Raw genomic sequence first — 21,747 nt, forward strand, 5'->3', positions numbered from 1 at the left:
GAATTAAGATTAAAAAATAACCAAAATGGATGGTAAAATATAAGGCTTAAAGAATAATGAAGGTGGATAGAAAAATAAGAGTTTTATCATACAAAAGGATATTTTTGAAAATGTAAATATATAAAAAGAGAAGGGTGTACTTAAAAAATTAGGAAGTCTAAATAACAAAAGCCTACTCATTGATCACATATTCTTTCTTGTTGTTTTTCTGCGAAAAAGAATTAAATAACATATTTTAATTCAAACTTCGTATATGAACTTATTCTAATTAATGATATAAATAAAAAAAATAAAGTGACCACCATTTTGGATTTCTTATGAAAAAAGTAATAAAAAAAAGAAGAAAAATACTATCGTATAAGACATTAATGACATGTTGGGTCTAGTTTAATTATTATCTCACAAACCTAAATCATAAACAAATTTTCTAATCAAATTACTCAATTAATTTTTGGGTGTTAGGAAATCTTTATGAGAAGAATTGTCTATCTATTAAGATTTTAGTAATGTCAAAGATAATTAATCAGGCATCTATAAAAAGGATGAGAGTTTAACTCTATTTTTTTTTACCACTTTTATTAAACCCACCATTTGATTTGAACATGCATTTTCTGATTTTAAGAATGTATATCAAGTATATAAATAAAGGAAGTAAAAAAAGATATAGATGATTGAGAATATCTAATTGAGTGAGTGACAACCTCAATGTTTAAGTTATATATTCAATTTAATAATATTGAGTAGATGATTTAATTGCTCATCCTTATTTTTTTTATATTCATATATATTTTTTTATCATCCGGTTATAATTAATTTCATCTTATTTTTTATACATGTTGAAACTATATATGTTTCTTCATATAAATACTGCAGCAATTTGCATTGAATATTTGAATTATATATTAACACTAATTGGTTTCTTAAAGTAGTGACTATCACCATTTACCTTTTTATAATTTTTCTGAAATTATATTTGAAAAAATGGGCAGACTTTTTTTTCAAACTAAGGTATCTCCATAAAAATAATAAGACTAATAGATCTCTCATATACGCTCTCACAAATCACAACTAAGAGTTGCTCTAAAAATTATTTATATCACCACAACAATAATAAGATGAAAGTGGCAAATACAACTCAATATGTCTTTGTAAAAAGTCTGTCACATGAAGATTAAAAAACAAGAGTTTATTGAAGATTACCAACTTTTTTCATAAGCAAAATTTTAATAGATTTTGGAGAGTACAAGGAGTACTCTAATCCATTAACAAGATACAAAGTAGGTCAACACTAAGAGATACAATAGAAAGGTTCAATATACCAATCTGAATAGTAAGAACCCTCTAATTTTTCTCAAAACCAAAACCATAACTAGACCCTAATAAGATCCAAGATAGAAGTAGTATCAATTGACCCTCCCCTAAATACATTCTCATTCCTCAAAATCACACAAAAGAACTCACTTATTCTGCGGTTTCTCTTTGCTTCAATGGAGAGGAAGGCACATGTCATTATTCGAAGGAGCGGAAAAACATATATAATTCTTCACTTTCTGGACATTCCAATACGGAAATATCACACAAATAAATTAACAAACGCTGCTTTTCTGTAACTGTAGTGTATGGAAGATGTATGATTAGTATTTCTTGGAATCCAAGGCCAAAATAGTGCTGAGATTCATTGGGTGCATGTACTTTGAGGTTCCTGACATAATCTGCTGAACGATCAACCTGTTAGCTTTTTCCGATGGATGGAATGGATCCCAAAACGCGAATTCGTGACGGTTTGGACATAAGTTGGACACTACCGTGCATAGTCCAAGACCATTAAAGGGTCCTTGACCGCAACATGCTACTTTTGACGTAATAAATCCTGCACCCACCACACAATCATTTATGCCTCGTTTAATTCAAATTGTCCAAGTTAATTACTAGAATCAATTCAAGGCTTATATATAATGAATTAATTACCATATGCTTGAGGATTAGTGACGAAATCATCGTGCATGAGTTGTGTGTTGGCTGCAACGAAGACATCTGAACCAACTTCCTTATTGAGTTGTTTGATCATCTCAACAAGTTGTGGGTTGTACAAGGCAGAGGCACGCTGCAGCTCCTCTGAGCATTCTCCATTTCTGCCACGCAGGGCTAATTCCGCTGGAACACAACCCAGTGGACCAGTTCCTGTCACCACCACCCTACGTGCTCCAAGATCATATAGCCTCTGATCCAATAATCAATTAATTGCATGCCATTAGAAATAGTAGAGTTATAAGCAAAGGAAAATGTTAATTAATTTATTGTACTAGCTTGCACATGATCTTCACATGAGTGACATAATTAGTTTTTATATATATGTGGTCAACTAAAATAATTAAGATAGTGAAAAGGCAATATGCATGTGAGACCAAATATATACGGGGATAGATAGATAGAGTTAGTAACAACACGAACCCGCAGAACCTTCTTGTACTCAGAGATCACATACGTGACATAATCTGGCAAAGCGAATTGGCGGGATCTAGCAGAGTTAGGCACCAAGTAGTAGTTGTTCACAAAATCGTTACCTCCACAGGTGATGAGGACTAGTGCTCCATTTACTAATTCCTTTGTTTTCTCATCTCCGACGAGGGCACTCACCCTTTGTTGGTATTCTTGGAAGTATTCCAGTTGTCTTGTGATTCTAATGATGTTTACCTGCAATGGCAACAACATATATATCCTTAATTCAACCAAATCAATCGCACACAATGTTTTAAAAAACGGTCCGAGAGTATGATTTGGACCACAATATCAAGATTTTTTAACTGTCTTCAACCGCAATTGAAATCGTATTGGTCGCATTTGTGCATAATTTATCGCAATATCAACAAACTCAACAAAACTGTAACGTGACCGCGGCCAATATTCAAAACCTTGATTGCACATATAAATTATTGGTCCATATTATATTATTATAACAATTCACATACAAATTGGACTCCAGTGTCATTGAGGATTCCAATGCCAGCAGAAGCAAAGTTGGCACCCACGAGCAATCTTTCCCCGTTGAGCTCAGGACTTAAATATGGCAACGTGGACTCTGACCCAAGTTCTTGACCTGCAAAAATTAATCACAAATTAACTTACACTACATGGCATAATAAGTCATATATTAGTTATGGGCATTCTTGGTCCGTATAATTGTAGTAAGACAATTTCATCAGGAAATGGGTCCGAACGCATGTAACGTCCAACAAAAAAAAAGCCATATAGTATTAATTAAACAGCACAAAATATATTAGCGATGGAGAAATCAAAATTAGAACTCAGCTGATAAAATCAGGAATATTGAGGCCATTAGAGAAACGGCCAGTGGGTCTGCGAGTTGGATAATCAATGCCATAAGGTGGAGCGTCTGCTCTAGCTGTGGTGGCTAAGTAGTTGTTGTTGCCATTGTCAACGAGAGAATCACCAAACACAAAGAAGGCACGTGCTGCCTCTGCCCCTTTGAAATTGAAACCGCTAATTGCTAGTGCCATCACTAGACTCAAAACAATGTAAGACGTGAAAACTGAAGAGCTAGCCATGATTTGGAATTGGACGAAATTGAAGGCCAAGAGGGCTATTTGTGATTGGTGGTGGCTACACTACAGAGGTGTTACATATATATATATATATATATATATATAGACTGATGTGTCAAGTGCAAGTATGGGAATAGGTCCATCTTATTACATAGTTCTGACTAGGTGGTTGTGTCATTTAAAAAATGAATGGCCCATATACAGGTAGTTGCATTTTGCATATGCGGTTATATGAATATTGAATAGCATAGTTGTATTGGAAATTAAGGTCGCGAGAGTTGGGAGAAACGTTATACCTGACAACTGCACTGTTTATGGCATGGTCTAGCAAATTCATGCAGATACGTGCATGATATAAAGTGGGTAGATTTGACCCTCTTTTAATTACAAGCTACGTTTAAGACTTAGTAAATTGTAATGTAACTAAGCTTACTAACTAAACCAGAGGAAGCATTGGCAGTTTGACCATCCATGCTTCTGCTGGAATTCCACGTCAAATTAAAAGAAGAACATTGCATATCTGTAGCATGTACTGTTTCGTCTTTTTTCGTTTTATTCTAGCTAGCCTAAAAAAGTTTAGAATTAGTTTTTGGAAAAAATGCTATTTCCAGCTTTTATTCTTCTTTTTCTTTCGTTTTTTTTAGGATTACTTTTTTCTTTCTTCTTCTACGTTTATTTATCTTTGTTTCAGTCTTTATCTATTTTTATTTAATAAAATGGTTTAAATATATTTTTCGGTTCAAATAAGTTTTTACTTTCTCAATTTTGGTCCATGTAAGTTTTTTTTCATTTTTTAGATTTTTTAAGTTTATCTTTTTTTAATTTATGTCATTGAATTTTTTTTAAGTTCATTTGTAGTTCATATAATTTTTTTTTTAATGTTGGTCCTTCTTAAGTTTGTATTTTTTTTCAATTCCAATAGTTCCAATAAACATGAATTTAGAAGGTTTAAAAATGAAACATTGGAATTCTAAAGGGACTAAAATTTAAAAAACCTAAATTTACAGGACTAAAAAATATTTTTTTAAAAAACCTTACAAGAATCAAAACTGAAAAAAAAAACACAAACGACTAAAAATAAAAATAAAAACACGAACTTATATAAACAAAAAATATATTTAAGTCTTATAAAATATAGAATCTTAATATTACTTTTTTATTATTTTTTCTTTGATACATGTAATCCTATGACCTTTTTTATATAAAAAATCACATTATTTAAAATAAGAGAAAATTACACTTCTCTTCTTTATACAGGAGATGTTTAATTAAATTGCATATTCTATTTTTTTTAAAATATACTCTCTACCTTTTGGTATTATTAATTTAAGAAAGAAAGTGAAGAAAATGATATAATCTTGGAGATTATTTGGTACAAAAATATATAATAAAGTAAAGATAAAAAATTTCTTTTTTTTGTTTAGTTACATAAAATGTGAAAGAAAAATAATATGTATATAAAATGATATAAATATTCCTAATAAAAAAATATTTAGAATAAAGATATCTGAGTCTTTTTATACACCAAGATATTATGTACCAATCCAATGCAAAAATTAAGACCAAATTACAATTCTAGTAAAAAAAAATCACGAAAAAAATAGAGGAATTGAAATTTTGAATCAGGAATGAAAAATGGAGTAAACTTATAATTTAGCCAAAAACTAAGAAGGTGTCATAGCCTTTTATTGGCTAATCAACCCTTTTCTATTTTCCCGTAACAAACACACCCTTTAATTTTAGAGATAAAAACAAGACAACATTTAGATATAATATTTTAGATGTTGTTTGTTGTTCTGTAATCAAATGTCAATTTTTTTCTCGATAATCTATGAAATAAAGGATTATGTGGATTACTAAAGTAAAATTTAAAAAATTATGTGTAAAATGTATAGCGGTAAGTCCATAGGCAAGGAAAATAGAACATTGGGGAAATGGAGTCTCACTTTCTGAGTTGTCAATTTTAATTTTACAATTTTTGAATGATTTTTTATATAAAAAATTACAATATAAGAGTAAATTGAGGTATAATAAAAAAATATTAATATTTTTATTTATGAGTAAAGTACGGAGATATTTACTACATGTGTATGAAATTATGAATGATCAAAGCGTGGATGCAAAAAATGGTTATCAACGTAGAAAAAGGCGTTATCACACCAAGTATAAATTACTAGCTACTTGGTTAATAATCAATGTTCAAAGTGTGGATGCATAAGCAATGTGGACATGTGGTTATCAAACGTAGAATAAGAAGGTACTGTCGAGGCAAGTATAAATTACTAGCTACCCTGTTAATTGACTCGTATAGCTTAGTGGGCAAAATTTCTTTAAGAAGTACTTGACGTTAGGTTAATTTTAAATGAGTCTAAATACTTGCACCTACATATCTCCATTTTTTTCCTATTAGATACATATTCGCTTTTTATTTGCCATATTCCACCGCCTGCCAATCATAGCATCAAACAAAAATAGGGGACATTGGTAAAAGGAAATGTGAAAGTAAAACCAGTCGCATTAAAATTTGTTCTCTTGTAACTATCAAATATTAAATAAGAAAGTTAATTTGTTGAAATTATTTTAACTGTTAAAAGAACACAATTAACAGTTAAAAGAAGTTCAATGCCTCTCTAATAAGAAAGTGGTACTTCATTAACTAAGGGTTTCGGCAAAAAATAAAAAATATTATATAAAAATATAATTAACCAACATAATAATAATTTAAAAATATTTCATACCTTTTAAATAGTAAAGATAAATAAATAAAATATATTACTTTTATGCTTTAGCTAGTATTGCATGATCCAAGTTAGTTATATCTTTATATGGAAATAGAGAAAAAAAAAAAGAGAAATAAAAAAAATAATATATGATAGAAATACCAAATTTGTGGTATTTGTTTTCTCGATGCACTTAATATGCATTTGGAAGAAAGTGGTCTGAATCACTTTAATATACATATATATATATATATATATATATATATATATATATATATATATATATATATATATATATATATATTAGCAACATTATTGTATAACATAGAATAGACTATTACACTTTAAGTACGTAGAGAAAACACTTGAATCTTATCTTATACATTTGTCTTATGAAGCAAGTCAAATAACACTTGTGTTTGAGTCCAAAGAGGCTTTGGTTACATAATACTTATAACAATATTTCTGTTGGTGAAAGTCTTTGTGGGATACTAAAGACTAAATATAGTTAGAGTATAAGACGAACTTTTAAATTTATGAGAGTTGTTGTTCCTTTCATGAGACTCGGTTTACCCTTCTAAGTTAAGAATTATGCATTTGTTCTTGACTATAGTCACAACCATCACATTTAAAATAAATTCTTATAAAATATCAATAACCACCAAAAATATATTATGTTAAATTATCAAGAAGAGTTTTAAGAATATCAACTTGGATCCATAATGATTGATCAATGCAGTGAAATCTAAAAAACAGTCACAAATAATTGGTTTAATGACCTTTCTTAACCAAATTTCCTTATTCTTTATGGGACATTTGTTTCCGCTTCAGATGAGGAAAGAAGAAAATTATTTATGATTTCGTGTTTGGGGACCATAACCGTGTCTCAAGTTTTAAATCTATTAGGATTTTCATTACTTCCTAATGAGTTAAACTGATTTTCGTTCATTAAGATCATATTAATTTTATGTTGATAGTCTAATAGACTCATTAAATTAAATCAGTTATAAAAAATATAAATAACTAATATAAATATTATAATATAATATGTAACCCACATTAATTAATTAATTAGGAATTATAAAATTCCTAACATGATATACTTTGTTGTTTGATTCAAAATTGTTCCCCTCAAGTCAATTCCAATGCAAATTGATCTTGTCCTCTAAGTCATTGAATCATCATGTAATGCACCTTCTTGTTTATACAAAGTGTTTGAATTCACCTTGACTATCCTATCCATTCTCAATTTTTAAGAGGACATGTCTAACATAATACTTAATATAAAATCTCTGGATACGTATCTATACTGCAATTGGTTTTAACTTATTGACTTACGTATGAGATTTTAATTGCTATTGTTGAACAATGAGATAATGGTTTAGGATGATCCAGTGACCTCCAAAAACACCCTCATGATATATTTATCCTCAAAGAATCGAACAATGAAGTAGTCATTCCTCATGTTTATAAAATCCTTTCACCTTGGGGTTACATTAGTTCTTGAGATGAGCTTTTAGAAGTTCATGCTAAGTCTTTTCCCCACAAATTTCATGATCAATGTCTGCTTTTATTTTTTTTACAAACACACTTAATTTTTTCGTATGAAATGCAGATCTTAGGGAAAAGAAGATTTAAAAGTTTCTCATTCTTGATTCTATTTTGACCCATTTCTTCTTCAATTGTCTCAAAAGTATCATCTTTATAATAACTAAACAACTCTTTTTTATCATTTGAGAAAATTATGTGGCCAACATTAATCTTGGACATGCATCCATATATGACACTAGTAAAGATTTTCAAAACTTTAATATTCTCTAAAGACTCTAGCACCCTTGATTTTCTAAAACCTGTTTAGAAAGATCGAAGAACATACAATATAATTTTAGACGATTTGCATAATTAATTTAATAGTATGTTGAGTTTGACATCTTAAATGTGATTTTAAGAAACTTATAGGTATAAGTATAAAACTTTCACATCTCAAACATGATGTCTTCATACTCAATAGACTCCAAACACTCTATAACAACATTCATAACTCATTCCTATGTGATTCGCGTTAATCTATTGTCGTATAAAAGCTGTCCAAAAATTGTTAAAACCATTTTTTTTTTCATTTTACATCTTCTTTCTTTGCGTTTTTGTAATTTATTAAAAAAATAGTTACTTTTTCACTAGTTGACCTGAATCCTCTCCCGTAATGGCGGGAACTGGAGGTGAAATCTCAGATCCTGTCACCTGTCCTTCAATAAATATTAAAAAAAATCAATTGGATTCAATTGTCTCATCTCTCTCTTCGTACTTCACGTCGTTAAAAAGTGTATAATACTCCTGTCTCTTTCTCTCTTTGTAGTGCGGTGGCCGGAAAATTGAGAAAGATTGTCCATGTCCACAGTGACCTTAGAAAATATTAAAAACACACCAACCAGGAAGCAATATTTCAACAGTCAAGATAAAGAAAAAGGTTTAGGAGAAAGAATATTTAAAAAATCATACACCAAATAACTAATTATCTTAAAAATCTCAATCAATTTCAGACAACCATTTGTGGAGAAAATTCCAGTAAGTTAAGACTGTCTACATTGTTCTCTAATATGTTTGCAATGAATTGAAGATCTCAAGAAAACTGTTGTTTTCAAATGGAATCTATGAAGCACGGACACTCCAGCCCTTTGCCGTGTCCGGTGTCCGACACGCGTTCGTGTCAATGTCCGACACCGACACGACACCCGTATTACGTTTTATATTTTGGACATTACAGGTGTCCACGTGTCAGTATCCGTATCGTGTTCAGTGTCCGTGTTGGTGTCGGTGCTTCATAGAATGGAATATAGGGAATGATTTGGGAGCTTCTGAAAATTTTGTTTGTTGAGAAAATGAGGAAAAGAAAAAGCCCAGAATAAGTAAAATGAGATTTTGTTTGCTTAGACCCAGCCGGAAGAGTCACCGGAAATGAAGGTCTAGAGGGTGAGGAATTCGCCGGCATTGATTTGAGAACAAAAAAGAGAAACGAAATTAGAATTGAGGATTCGGTCAGTTTAATTAAATGGTGACATTTGATGATTAATAAATCTCAGTCATTCATTTTGATCTAACAGTGCATATTGGTTAAACTGAACACTCTTCAATTTATCTCAAATTGAGAGGATCCCTATCCGTCTAGGCCCCTACTTATTTATTGAAAGCTACCTATAGCTACCTAAGTTTGGTACGCTCTTAAATGCGTTTGGAGTGTTTTGTGTGCGTACAGGCCCTTACTTTTTTCTTCTTCTTCTTTTTTTTTTTTTTCCCCTGTGGGCATAACAAGTTATTTTAAATTTGTATAGTTATTCGCCTTATTACAATTGAGTCTGGTAGAATTTCCCCATGCACCCATGATTCTATCATCTAATGCGACTTGGTGAGTATCATGAACATGAATAAGACGTATAGTTTTTTTCATATAAAGTATACCTTTTTTTGCCTTTCAAAAAATGTATCAAGTATATACATTTCTTAAAAGTAATGAGTGTCTACCTGACTTGTTAAACAATTACTTGTTATTTGTATTTAAATATATAAATTAATTGTTATATAAAATAGATTAATATTATTTTAAATAATATTTTAAAAATAATGGTTACTTTGATTAACCAACATCAACATGGTCAAAAATAATTTTTATTTTAATTTCATTTACCCAACCAATACGTTATTTTATCAAGGTATTCGAACCTGTAACCATAAAAAGCTATTCGAACTGACGCATTTGTATCCAGTATACATGCACACTCTTCAATCTCTCAAGGAAACTTCCCTATGCTTAACATGCCTATCTGGTCTTTCCAGAACTTCACTATGAGAATTGAGAAGGACTTCGACTATGTTCGTTAAATGTTCATCACGTGCATTATCCGCCATTAAAAATACACAAGACTTTTAATCATAGATTTCTACATTTTTAGGAAGTACATAAAGTTGGAGCCATGATCATAAATTAACATGCTCCACTACACACAAAAATTCTCACAACGATGCAATCAAAGGAATAGGACATTTTTGAAACCACAAATGACACTAGCTAGAGGAAATCATCATCAGATAACAAAACTTAGGGAGGGCAGATCCAGTCATCATCTGTTGGACTATGATTCGGTTAGCTTTCTCGGATGGCTGAAATGGATCCCAAAACGCGTATAGGTCTCTATTAGGACACAAGTTTGAAAGGGGTGTGCAGAGTCCAACCCCATTAAACGGGCCTTGCCCACATCAAGCTATCTTTGGTGTAACAAATCCTGTTGGCCCAAGTCCATAGTAAAAGTTTAATATGCAAAACCGAATTTGGGTCTAAAACTCATATTAAATCAAATAATGGTCAGATAATTTAGTAATTTATCAATAGTAGTGCACGTACCAAAAGCTTGAGGGTTGGTAACGAAATCCATGTGCATTTCATATGCATTTACAGCAATGAAGACGTGAGCGCCAATCTCTTGGTTGACTCCTTTGATCATTTCAACAAGTTGTGGATTAAGGGTCTGTTTGAATATAAACTTCTCTAAAAGTACTTCTAAAATAAGAAAAAAAAAATGAAATGAACTTCTTCATTAAAAAAAATTGGTAATAAGTAGTACATTAATATTTTGAAATGCTGGTTAAGAAATTGAAAAGAAAAAGTTTATATTAAAAAAAATGCTATTAATGTATTAGACCCAAAAACATTTTTGATTATAAATTATGTTATGAATTATTGATTCCTTGGAGGAGTATGGTTCACCAACCAAATTTTTTATGTCTCCTGCATGGTCACACTCATTTGCTAATTTGAGGCATACAGGGCCCTTCTACATTTCCATGAGCATCAATTTTATAGGATCATCAATTATTACCCTTTAAACTAAAGATCTCTGTTATTTAATTTCGTCAACAAACTGCAATCTCAAATTCTAAGCAATTTGAACTATACGCATGAAAGGGCATGCATGGTCAAAGATATACAATATTTATTGGGAAATTAATACCCTCAGAATTAGGCAGTACTCGGATATGATATAGGTCACGTAGTCTGGGAGAGAAAACTGGCGAGATCTTAGTGAATATGGGAGCAGGTAATAATTGTTGACAAAATCGTTGCCTCCAAGAGTGATGAGGACTAGTGCTCCCTCCTCACCAATGTGTGCACTCAACCTTTGCTGGTAATGCGCGAATAGCTTCAGTTGCTTGTAGATGTGGATGATGTGCAGCTGCCAAAACAATTACATAAGCCACTATTACCTTCGGTCACGTATATTGAACCTTTTTAACCACCTCATATTATAAGTAATTGAACTTACAAACTGAAACCCGATATCATTGAGAATTCCAATCCCTGCGGACGCAAAATTTGCACCAACTAGGAGCCTCTCTCCGACAAGCAGAGGACTCAAATACGGCAGAGTAGGCTCCAAGCCAAGGTTCTCACCTGTCACAACATCATACACATATGAAATGAGTTATAGCTTGGTTTGGTGCTAAAGAAGAAGGGAGGATGAGAAAGGTTAGGTTCGATTCATCTCGCTAAAAAAAAAAACTAACAATTAACATCTAACATATTTATATATATACACATGCACGCACATGAAACAAGCCCCGCTAATTTTAGCCATGCATGCATGCAAATGGGAGACTAGAACAAAACAAGCATAAACAAGCTTGTCACTGTTATACAACACACTAAAAAACTAGCCATGGATATTAAAATAGGATATTTTTTAAGTATAGAAACTAAAAAGAAAATTTTGGTTACTATAAAAATTAAATAAGTAATTAAACTTAATAAAATTAAATAACGTGTAGTTAAACTTGATTCAATTTAATTATTTATTTAAATGCAATATCATTTTTTAACTAAATAAAATATTGTATTTTATTCAATATTTAGATTGGTTATTAACTTGTTTGGATTTTTAATTTATTTTATGACTTTTAAAATTGTTTTTAATTGAATAAAATAAATTAACATTAAGTAGCATCTAGTAATTTGATAAGAACACGTTTTTATTCATTTTCTTGCTAAGAGTATAATTAAAAAAAATAGTGTTCTCTTTAAATTTTAAATTGATGAGTAAACAAAAAGAACTTCTTAAAAAAATGATAGTAGTGAGCAGTGTTAACAAATTATTAATTATCTTTAAGTGACTATTCCGTCAAAAAAAATTCTTTAAGGGACTATTAAGACGGGGATATATTAAATAGAGTTTTTACGATGTCCAAAAAATTGTTAGGGATTTGGTATTGTTGTTTTTTTAACCAATAAAATTGTCATGTCATATATTTTTTATTAATTAAAGAATTTTTTGTTTTTTTTTTCAAATTAGTTCTCGATTACTTACAATATTTTTTAAAAATTTAAAATTACAACTATTTTAATTAAAAATCAGATTAAATATAAATTAGAGTGACTATTATTATGTTGAAAAAAAGAAGTAAAATTGTGATTCTGCATTAATATCGGTGAAGGGGATTAAGATTTATACTTTTAAACTTATGTTTAATTAAAGTTTTATAATTTAAAATAGTTGTAATTTTAATTTTTTAAAACTAATCAAGGAGTAATTTGAAAAAAACAATCTTTAATTAATGAGAAGACATATGTCATGATAATTTTATTGGTTAAAAAAAAAAAGTAACAAAATCCTCACAATTTTTGACGTACCATAGAAACTCTATATTAAATTAAGTTTTTTTTATTAGTATATTCAATTAAATTATAGTTCATAAAGTTTGGGTAGATTCAATGTAGTGGAAGTCAAGTGCGCTGATAGAATGCAACTCCTATTAGTATTATGAATTTATAACAAGAGTTTTAAGAGTTATGCTCTGCCAGTTTTGGTATCAAGCTAGATCTGGAACTTGTTTTGTTTGTTGCGATATCATTTGAAAGTTCAAACTGAACCCATGTGTCCTATGTCGCCATGCGCCTCAAGTTAATTGACTTGAATCTTGTGATTGTTGATTACTCACGCGTATAAATTATTTATGTGATTGCTCATTATTCATGAGCTTTAAGTTTTTAAATTTTAATGATTTTAGATTAAAATGGGATATCAAATTTGATTATATGCATTACTCACGGGTGTAAATTGTTTATTCCCCTCAATTCTCCAACAAGATGTTCCAAGTTACTTTCACGGACAACTCTTGGTGACTTAGAAGAAACCCATCATCCGTTTGCTCTGTTCTATCGCTATTTCTTTTCGTTGTCTGCTCTACTCTCTTCGCTATCACCTTCTTACAGAAAAAAGTATAAAAATGCCATTGTGCTGAACTCTTTTGTTCTGTTCTTGTACATTGCGATGCCAATTTTTGGTCCACTATATCCTTTAATGTCTACTGATATATTGGAATTGCACACTCTGAATTTAATTTGCAAACACACAAACACTCTTTCCACTTGTAAATAGTAAAGCTTGTTCAAAAGAATCATTTCCTCCCCCCATAATAGACAAGTTAATAGATAATTTCTATGGGCATCATGTGCTTTCCTTTCAGATGTTATGTTCAAATATTTATCTTATCAGAACTGCTACGAAAAATGTTGGCACGGATTAATACGTGTTTTGTTATCTCTTCCTTTTTAAAATTAAAAATACAGTTCAGTTCACTTTTATTTATTTACTTTCACCCAGTGACCGTGCACGTAGGAGGAACACGCGCAAAATCATGCCAACAAACGGCTCTATGTAGAATGGTGGGTAAATAGAGAAAACCTGCCCCAGTAAATGGCTCTACGTGGAATGATGGATTTTGGTGAACAGAAAATAATGTGTGGCTTTCCATACATAGAAGTTCATTGTAATTGTTTTTTGAATTTGTACCGAGCTCTAGTACTAGTATATATGAACACTTTTGAAAAAGTTAACAACTCAGTCACATCCAATAAAAAGTACGGCTAAAATTAATTTCGACAAGAACTAATTATGTTTGTTATGTGTTTTTCTTAAATGTAATTTGTGTTGCTACCAATCTATGATATAAAGCATATTTGTATAAATTAGTTTTTTATGCTTTTTTTAAAAAAATTACAATTCAAATGATCAAATTATTATTTCTTTTAGATAAGTTAATTTAAAACTGTATGTTCTTGTCAAGTACGTACATATATGTGTATTGCCTAGAACTTGAGTCTAGCTAACACATGTCGATGGACATTATACAACTAAAAACTATACCCACGTGGAAGTATTCATGAGATTACGAAGTAAAGGAAGAAAACTTGATAAAAAAAAAAGAAAAGAAGGAAAGACAATAGGAACAAGACTAGAGCTAGCTAGATAGATAATTAGATACTAGTATGCATATGACGATTATTACTCTTTCATTTTTCACTTCTTACATTTAATAAATTATTCACTCAGTAGTTCACGTTTTCTCCTTCCACTTTTTAGGACTGACAGATCCTGAAAACTGAAGATCCCGTGAATCAATCGCTAGTTCCTCAACGTAATTAACTAACAACATCAATCGCCTCTTTCATTGTTCACTATTTTCGCGCCAGAACCATGAAGCTTGACAGCTCTAACGGCCAGGCTCCTCTCGCAGCCGATGTTTCGCCGCCGCATGACGATGGCGCCGAGGAGGAGATATTCGTGACGCTGCTCAACTTCGTCATGGTCGACAACGGCACTAATTTTTAGGGTTGGCTTTCCCGATTCTGCCAGCTTCGAATTCCTGAAATCACTCCGTCTCCGTTACGTAATGTGAGCTTCATTTTCCGTTCCTTTATTTCTGACTATTGTTGAAGGATTCTTATATGTAATAGTATATATTTTGGTGCAGGTGTTTGTGCCCTGAACCGTATCCAGAAACGACTTTGGAATTTTTTTAAGGCCAACGGAATAAGGCTTTATCAGTTTGGGATCAATGGTTGTAAGGTTTGTATTATTCCTTTTGTGATCACTGTTTCTGAGAATTGAGATGCTGCTTTTTTATGATTATTTTGATTTCCGTTCCCTCACAAGTAAATTCGAACCTCTTGCATATTTGTATGATACTTTTTCCAATCCAATTTTATCAGATTTCGTATAATTTTTTATTGTTGGTTTCTATTATTATTTTTTATCACGTATTAGTTACTTCAAACAGTACATTGGTTCAAGGCCATTGATTTCTATGCTTATGTGAATGCAAGGGTTAGCTAAGGATTTTATAGCAAATGAAGTTGTTAATTGGAACAACAGAGGTAATGAGAAGAAAGGAAAGGTACGTGGATGTTTTTTTATTTTTTTTTATTCACTCTCAATTTCTTTTGTATGCATCTACAATATATAATGATTTTTTTTTTGTTTTTGATTTTCTTCATTTATTATTTTTTATGCCTTTAACAGAAAATCTGAATCTTAGAATCAAAGGGATAATAATCATTGTTATCAATTTTTTTTGTGTGCAGTTTTTTATTGCTACAACCAATGTCCTTGGAGATAAACAAATATATATTCTTAATAAATTATGGAAAAGGAGGTAGAATTAGTTTCGTATGGGTATATGGAGGTTAGTTTGTGAAAAAAAAAAAATTTAATTTTCACAAAATACACTTTTTCTTATGTTCCAAATTGAGAAGGTCTGTAATTAACTCAAAGGATTAAAATTTTTTATTCTTTTAAGAAACACTTTATCGAATAGATTCTTTATTTTTTATAAAATTTAAAAATAAATTATATTATTTCCAGATTTGGTATGTGAAAATTTTTATGTGAAGATTACATGTTTTTAATGAAAAAAATCAAATTTGGTATTGTAAAAAAAGGATACCATAAATGGTTAACTGGTAGTGAGTATTTACATATATGATTATTATGATACTCATATCTTACCTGTTAACGAATGGGTAAAAAAATCCATACCCCTTATTTGTCAATGTCCATTTAAACTATCAATCTTTTATCCATTACAATTTTTAATGCAGATATTTCATGTGGGTGTGGATCTTTTTTACCATCCCTGTGGCGCGTTATTAAGTTGACGATTTATTAATATACTCCAACGAAATAATAACTTAATTAATCTGGTAAAACACGTTGAAAAACAAAATAAAATTTTTTAAACTTAAAGAACCCAACTAAAACAAAAATATAGATTTTTTTATAGTTAAACAAAATTATAGATAAGCAATCAAATTTGATTTAATCCTTTTATTAAATATTCATATATTTCCTGACTCGAAGGATTAGTGGCATGAAGTGTCTTCCTGCCACAGCCATGTGGCACTGGTTTGAACTTCCAACTATCAACCTCCAACTAAAAAAAGGAGTAACCTTTAAATGTTTTTTCCTGTTAAAGTCTGTCATTAAAATTATTGAGTATCGTTGTGCAATCAAATTCTGTTTTTCGCTACTAAAGTTATGCTTATTTTAGATTTCGAAGTTCTCAAAACTTCTGACCATATACTGCTATGTTTGAGTAAAAATGCAAATTAAATTATTAATTTAATTTTTTTATGTAGACTAATTTCATTCTTGAAAAAGTTGAAATATTACTTTTTCTCTTGAGTATTTCTTCAAATAAAAAATTAATTAATTTTATATATTACCTATTATTTAAACATTAACGACTTTTTCAAATTCATTCTAAAATGTGAGCACTAATTATTTATGACTTACAGAATTAATTCCACTATGCAGTGTGCACAACGAAGTTTTTGCTGCCATACAAATATCGGTATCCCGTACTATCAAACACCAACGTTTCTCAATTTCAACTACACTAGGCCGGAAAGCGCTATTTGTAATGCAGGCCTCAAGGACCTAAAAGCCCACATAAACTCTTGGGCTTTCAGCAAACCTAAGGCTAACGAATTTGCCAAGTGTTTTTGGTAACTACAAGACTTTTGCTACATCTACTTCCCCTTCTTGGTATTCATTCACAATATCACTCCTTTGTATCTAGATATTTGATTAAAAGGAAAAAAAATCATATAATTTACTAGTTCTGTACTTCTGTTGTTGTTTTATTTATCTTCTATAAATAAACGACTTTCAGCAGATTATATTATGATTTACTTCAAATGAATTTCACTTTCAAATCACATTGAATATTAAAGAAGGGTGCAGTGGTGGGTGTATTATCTTCGGAAAAATGATTGATCAATAAATTTATTGGAGATCAGACGACTGAAAAAACATTTTATTAATCATGCAAATTGGTGGCTTGTAATTTCTTTTAGCCGTACTTGCCTCACATTATTAATAGCTGTCAACTTGTTTCCGTCTTTGAGATCAATGGTTTCATTGTTTATAGAACGGATAAAATGGTAAAAGAGAAATAAAAAAGTGAGCGAGAGAAAAAACCAAAGCCATTAGATTTTAAAATTGTTAATCTAACGGTTTAGAAACACTTTTGCATGAAAGAACTCCTATCTCTCTCTCTACATATATATATATATATATATATATATATATATATATATATATATATATATATATATATATATATAATTCTATGATTTCCTTAATTCAAGAGCAAGAAGAACTCTCCAAAAAACAAAGGAAAAATAAACAAAACTAACAAAAATTAAAAAGATATAATCATAAAATTCAGATTTCTTTATTGATGATAATAGGTAAGGATGAATACATTTATATAATCCTAAGTGATTTCAATCAATGGATAATAATTATCCACATATTCGTCATATTATTCTAAAATAAAACTAATTATAAAATACACATTTAACTTTATCATATATAGTTGGACCATTTAATTTTGGGGCTAGAGCCCATCCTATCTAATTATTTCACCAACCCAAGAAGTGGATTTGTCAAATGTGTGCAAGTTGACGCAAATGCTATCTTGCAATATAGAAGGAAAATTATACTAGTAAGAGGGGCATGTGTAGTTTTTATTATATATATATATATATAAGAATCAAAGATAAGTATTAGAGATTTATAATACTTAGGTATCATATTTAACTCACAGAATTAGAACATAATTTGATAGATGATCAAAACAACCATGTTTGCTTGTGTTTTCTACTATGTGAGCTGCAACTAGTTGATTTTGATTAGAGTTGTTCTATCTAGCTACCAATAATTTAGTTCATTGAAATTATTTCACGTTAATTTTCATTAATATATACAAAACATGGTTATTTAATTACAGAAAAATGCGACGATGAAATAAATAATGAAGTATATGCATTGTGGACGAGCTGGATAAAATTATTAGTATCCCAAAATAGCGTTAACGATAGCTACCAGTGGAAATCATGAGGCCAATTGTTGGTGGCTCCTTAAGATTTCAGGATTTGCTTTCCTTCTCCGCCACGTCTCATCTGAAAGCATTTGAATACCATCTCACACACGTATAATTAGGTGCCGTTTTTCTGGTAATGATCACATATATATCTTTTACGAGAAGTAATTATTCAAGCAAAATAAAACTGTTATAGATAGTAAAAAAAATTCTTTAAATGTTATATATATATATTCATAACCCAAACTCTAAATCACTAATCCCTCCATTCTAAAACTACAGATGCTTCAGGTTAGTATACACCCATTAAAAAATATTAATTGATGAATAATTATTTGGATAGTGGAAAGTCTAGAGATAATATTAGGTGGACATTCTTATTGATGAATAATTAGTTATTGATGTTTATTTTGGATAACAAAAAATATTCAATACATTAATAATTATAAATAAGAATAGTTAAAAAATAGTTGTGGATTTAATTTAATCATAGATTTGTAAAACATCTAAAATTTTGAAACAAACAAAACTTAAATATTAAAATATTTATAATTTTAGAATGATGAAGTAATTAAATTAAAACAATCTCTCACAAGTTAATTTACGTGTTCGGGGATATAATAATTTGGCTCTGCTAGCTGATCTAGCTATCTCAGTTCTCAACACTGATAAACAGGAAGTCGATCACATTTGACCCATATGCATTAATTCCTAAATTAATCGCCTTGCCTTTAAAGTGATCGAGCTCACTTCATTTTCATGGTGACTAGATTGCCCTCACCCAACGTTGACCAGCTGCAAATATCAAATCTAATATATGTGCTACATAATTAGTTATGTGAAATGACATTTATTTCTCTTTTTATATTTCTAAAAAAATAAAAAGATTAAATATCTCGATATAAAAAAGAACTAAATATCTAATGGTTCAAAATATTTAACTTTACGTTAATTCTTCACAAAATAAAAGAATTCACGTTGATCCCTTAACAGATACAAATATAATTAAATTATAGTAGTATTATTTTTTTTCTGTGGAATACACGTTAGTTTCTGAAAACCATATATATAATTAAGATTTTAAAAAATAATTAGGGAAGTTTTATATGTTTAAGAATTTATATCGGGACTTTCATATTTTTCAGATATCAAATCGATTCTTTATTCGAAATAAAATTAAGATAGATAAAAAAGGAAATAAAAAATAAGAAACTACAGATAAGATGCATCATGCATGTGCATGTGATCGTTAACATTTTACTTTAAATTAATTAAGGCACCAATTCCACTCGTATTTCTTTGTTCGTTGAAAATTTATTTCTGCTGAATTCCTACATTCGTTTCTTATTTTTTTTTATTGGTAGAACATTTTGTTTCTTATTGAATCAATTTAAAATTTAAAGAAAAATTTAGTTTGATACACAGTGCATGAACATGGGGAATTAATCAATATTCCTTCGTACCAAATACTCCCATCAAGATATGCATTAAGAAAATCTTTTCGTTCTCTAATCCCATCAATGTACAGATAGGTAGAAAGATTCTTTATTAATGATTTCTTAACGTAATTAAGCCACACCTCCTTTTGGATTGATATATGATTTTTTTTGGATGTAATTCTGTTTGAATTGGATTAAATATTATTTATTTTTCTGGTAACTAATAGATAAAAACAGAAAAACTAGCTAAATAAAAGAGGTAGACAATTAATTTCTGGCTTCTGTATACAATGTATATGTCAATTATGTGTATGAATTTGTGATAATGATAACGCAAATTGGAACCATATATCCTGTTTGGAACCATTTCTGGCTAGTGTTTACAATATATATCACTGCTTTTGAATGATAAACTATGAATAGATGTTACTGTGTTATTGATTGAAATAAAGAAAAAACCTATGACCTTGGATTGTGTATGTTTTGGCCTAATAGGGATGAAAACGGAACTAAATTAAGTAGGTTTGATTAATTAGGGTGAGTTAGTGATTTTATGAGGAGTCTTATGTATTATGGAATTGTACCTTAATATGACTAAGTGAGGTAGTGGCCTATTGTTCTTTGAACCGTACGTGTTAAGTAATTTTTCAAGTTTAGTAATGAGAACAGGTTGTCATTAGGAAATAGAAAATATTGACTAATATAACTAAGAAATCTACATGATGGATAACTTAGGAAACTAAAAGAAAATAAAGTTAGCCATTAGGAAAATTAAATATACAATCTCATTTTAAGAACTAACAAATGGAATTAATATATGCTAAGATTAACTTAGAGCCAGAGAGTTAGGGAGTATTAATTGTTCTTGATCCATTGAGTAATAGACGAATAAAAAGTAGACACTAATAAGAACTTAAATTTCACAACAAAATGTTTGATTTTATAAGAGAAATAAAACAGGGTATAATGGAAAACTAAGCTAATTTGATTCGTTTCCTTCTCTTGATCCTTGAAGTGGAATTATATAATGAAATGTTACTTAAACATATAACTATGTTTTATTAATTGCATATATTACAAGTGTAACTATAATGGAATGTCACGTGAGCCATGTGCATTATATCGGCCTAATGACATGGGCCACAAAAGTACTTTAGCATATAAAAAGAAAATATATTGAGACGTTTATTACTAGTGTGACCAAAATGTAACAACTCTCAAAATCTATAAAAAAAATTACTTTTTTGAGATGGAAAATTTTTCTACTACAAAATTTTGTCTCAATTTTATTTTTTCCTTGTAGTGTCATGAATTCATTGATTATTATGTATACTGTTTAATCTTTTAAAAAGTACAGTAAAGGCATTTTGCTTAACTGTCATATATTAAATATATCTAACTAATAATCAAAATTTATTTTATAATAATATTTATAAGAAAAAATAATAAATTCTCATACAAAAGTTAAATTGTTTTAAAATTATATCACATGATTAATGACTGTGCCTTTTGTAACACATATTCAAACAGAGACCTTAATATCCACAGACAACTTGCAGAGAAACTTCTGCAATATTCTCACTACGTCTTTTCTTTGTTTTCCATTTAGTTATTCTATATCTAATTACATACCGTAATTGTTTGATTTAGGAGATAAGTTAATTGAAATTAAATATTTATTATACTAAAAATGTAAAAATATTATTATTACTTTTTAAGTGATTGAAAATATTTGATTAACCAAGGCACCCTTACAATTTAAATCACGTTCCATAATTAGTCATGTCAAAGATAGCTAGTCGTTCAAGAAAT

The 21,747-nt window shown here is 29.8% G+C and overlaps 1 protein-coding gene and 2 pseudogenes across 1 annotated transcript; 1 reads left to right on the forward strand and 2 right to left on the reverse strand.

The window, feature by feature from the left end:
* Positions 1 to 1,167: 1,167 nt before the first annotated feature.
* Positions 1,168 to 3,680, reverse strand: LOC114402768 (GDSL esterase/lipase At5g33370-like). Its single transcript, XM_028365433.1, has 5 exons — positions 3,311 to 3,680; positions 2,970 to 3,097; positions 2,452 to 2,694; positions 1,969 to 2,221; positions 1,168 to 1,870 (listed from the first exon to the last, which is right to left on the reverse strand). The coding sequence occupies exons 1-5, from the start codon at positions 3,564 to 3,566 to the stop codon at positions 1,635 to 1,637; spliced, it is 1,116 nt and encodes a 371-aa protein (XP_028221234.1). The 5' UTR covers positions 3,567 to 3,680; the 3' UTR covers positions 1,168 to 1,634.
* Positions 3,681 to 10,342: 6,662 nt separating this feature from the next.
* On the reverse strand, positions 10,343 to 11,748 carry LOC114402194 (annotated as a pseudogene).
* A 2,949-nt stretch (positions 11,749 to 14,697) lies between these two features.
* Positions 14,698 to 15,219, forward strand: LOC114402195 (annotated as a pseudogene).
* Positions 15,220 to 21,747: the final 6,528 nt, after the last annotated feature.

This window comes from Glycine soja, chromosome 20 (genome assembly GCF_004193775.1).
Source record: "Glycine soja cultivar W05 chromosome 20, ASM419377v2, whole genome shotgun sequence".
NCBI classification, from domain to species: domain Eukaryota; kingdom Viridiplantae; phylum Streptophyta; class Magnoliopsida; order Fabales; family Fabaceae; genus Glycine; species Glycine soja.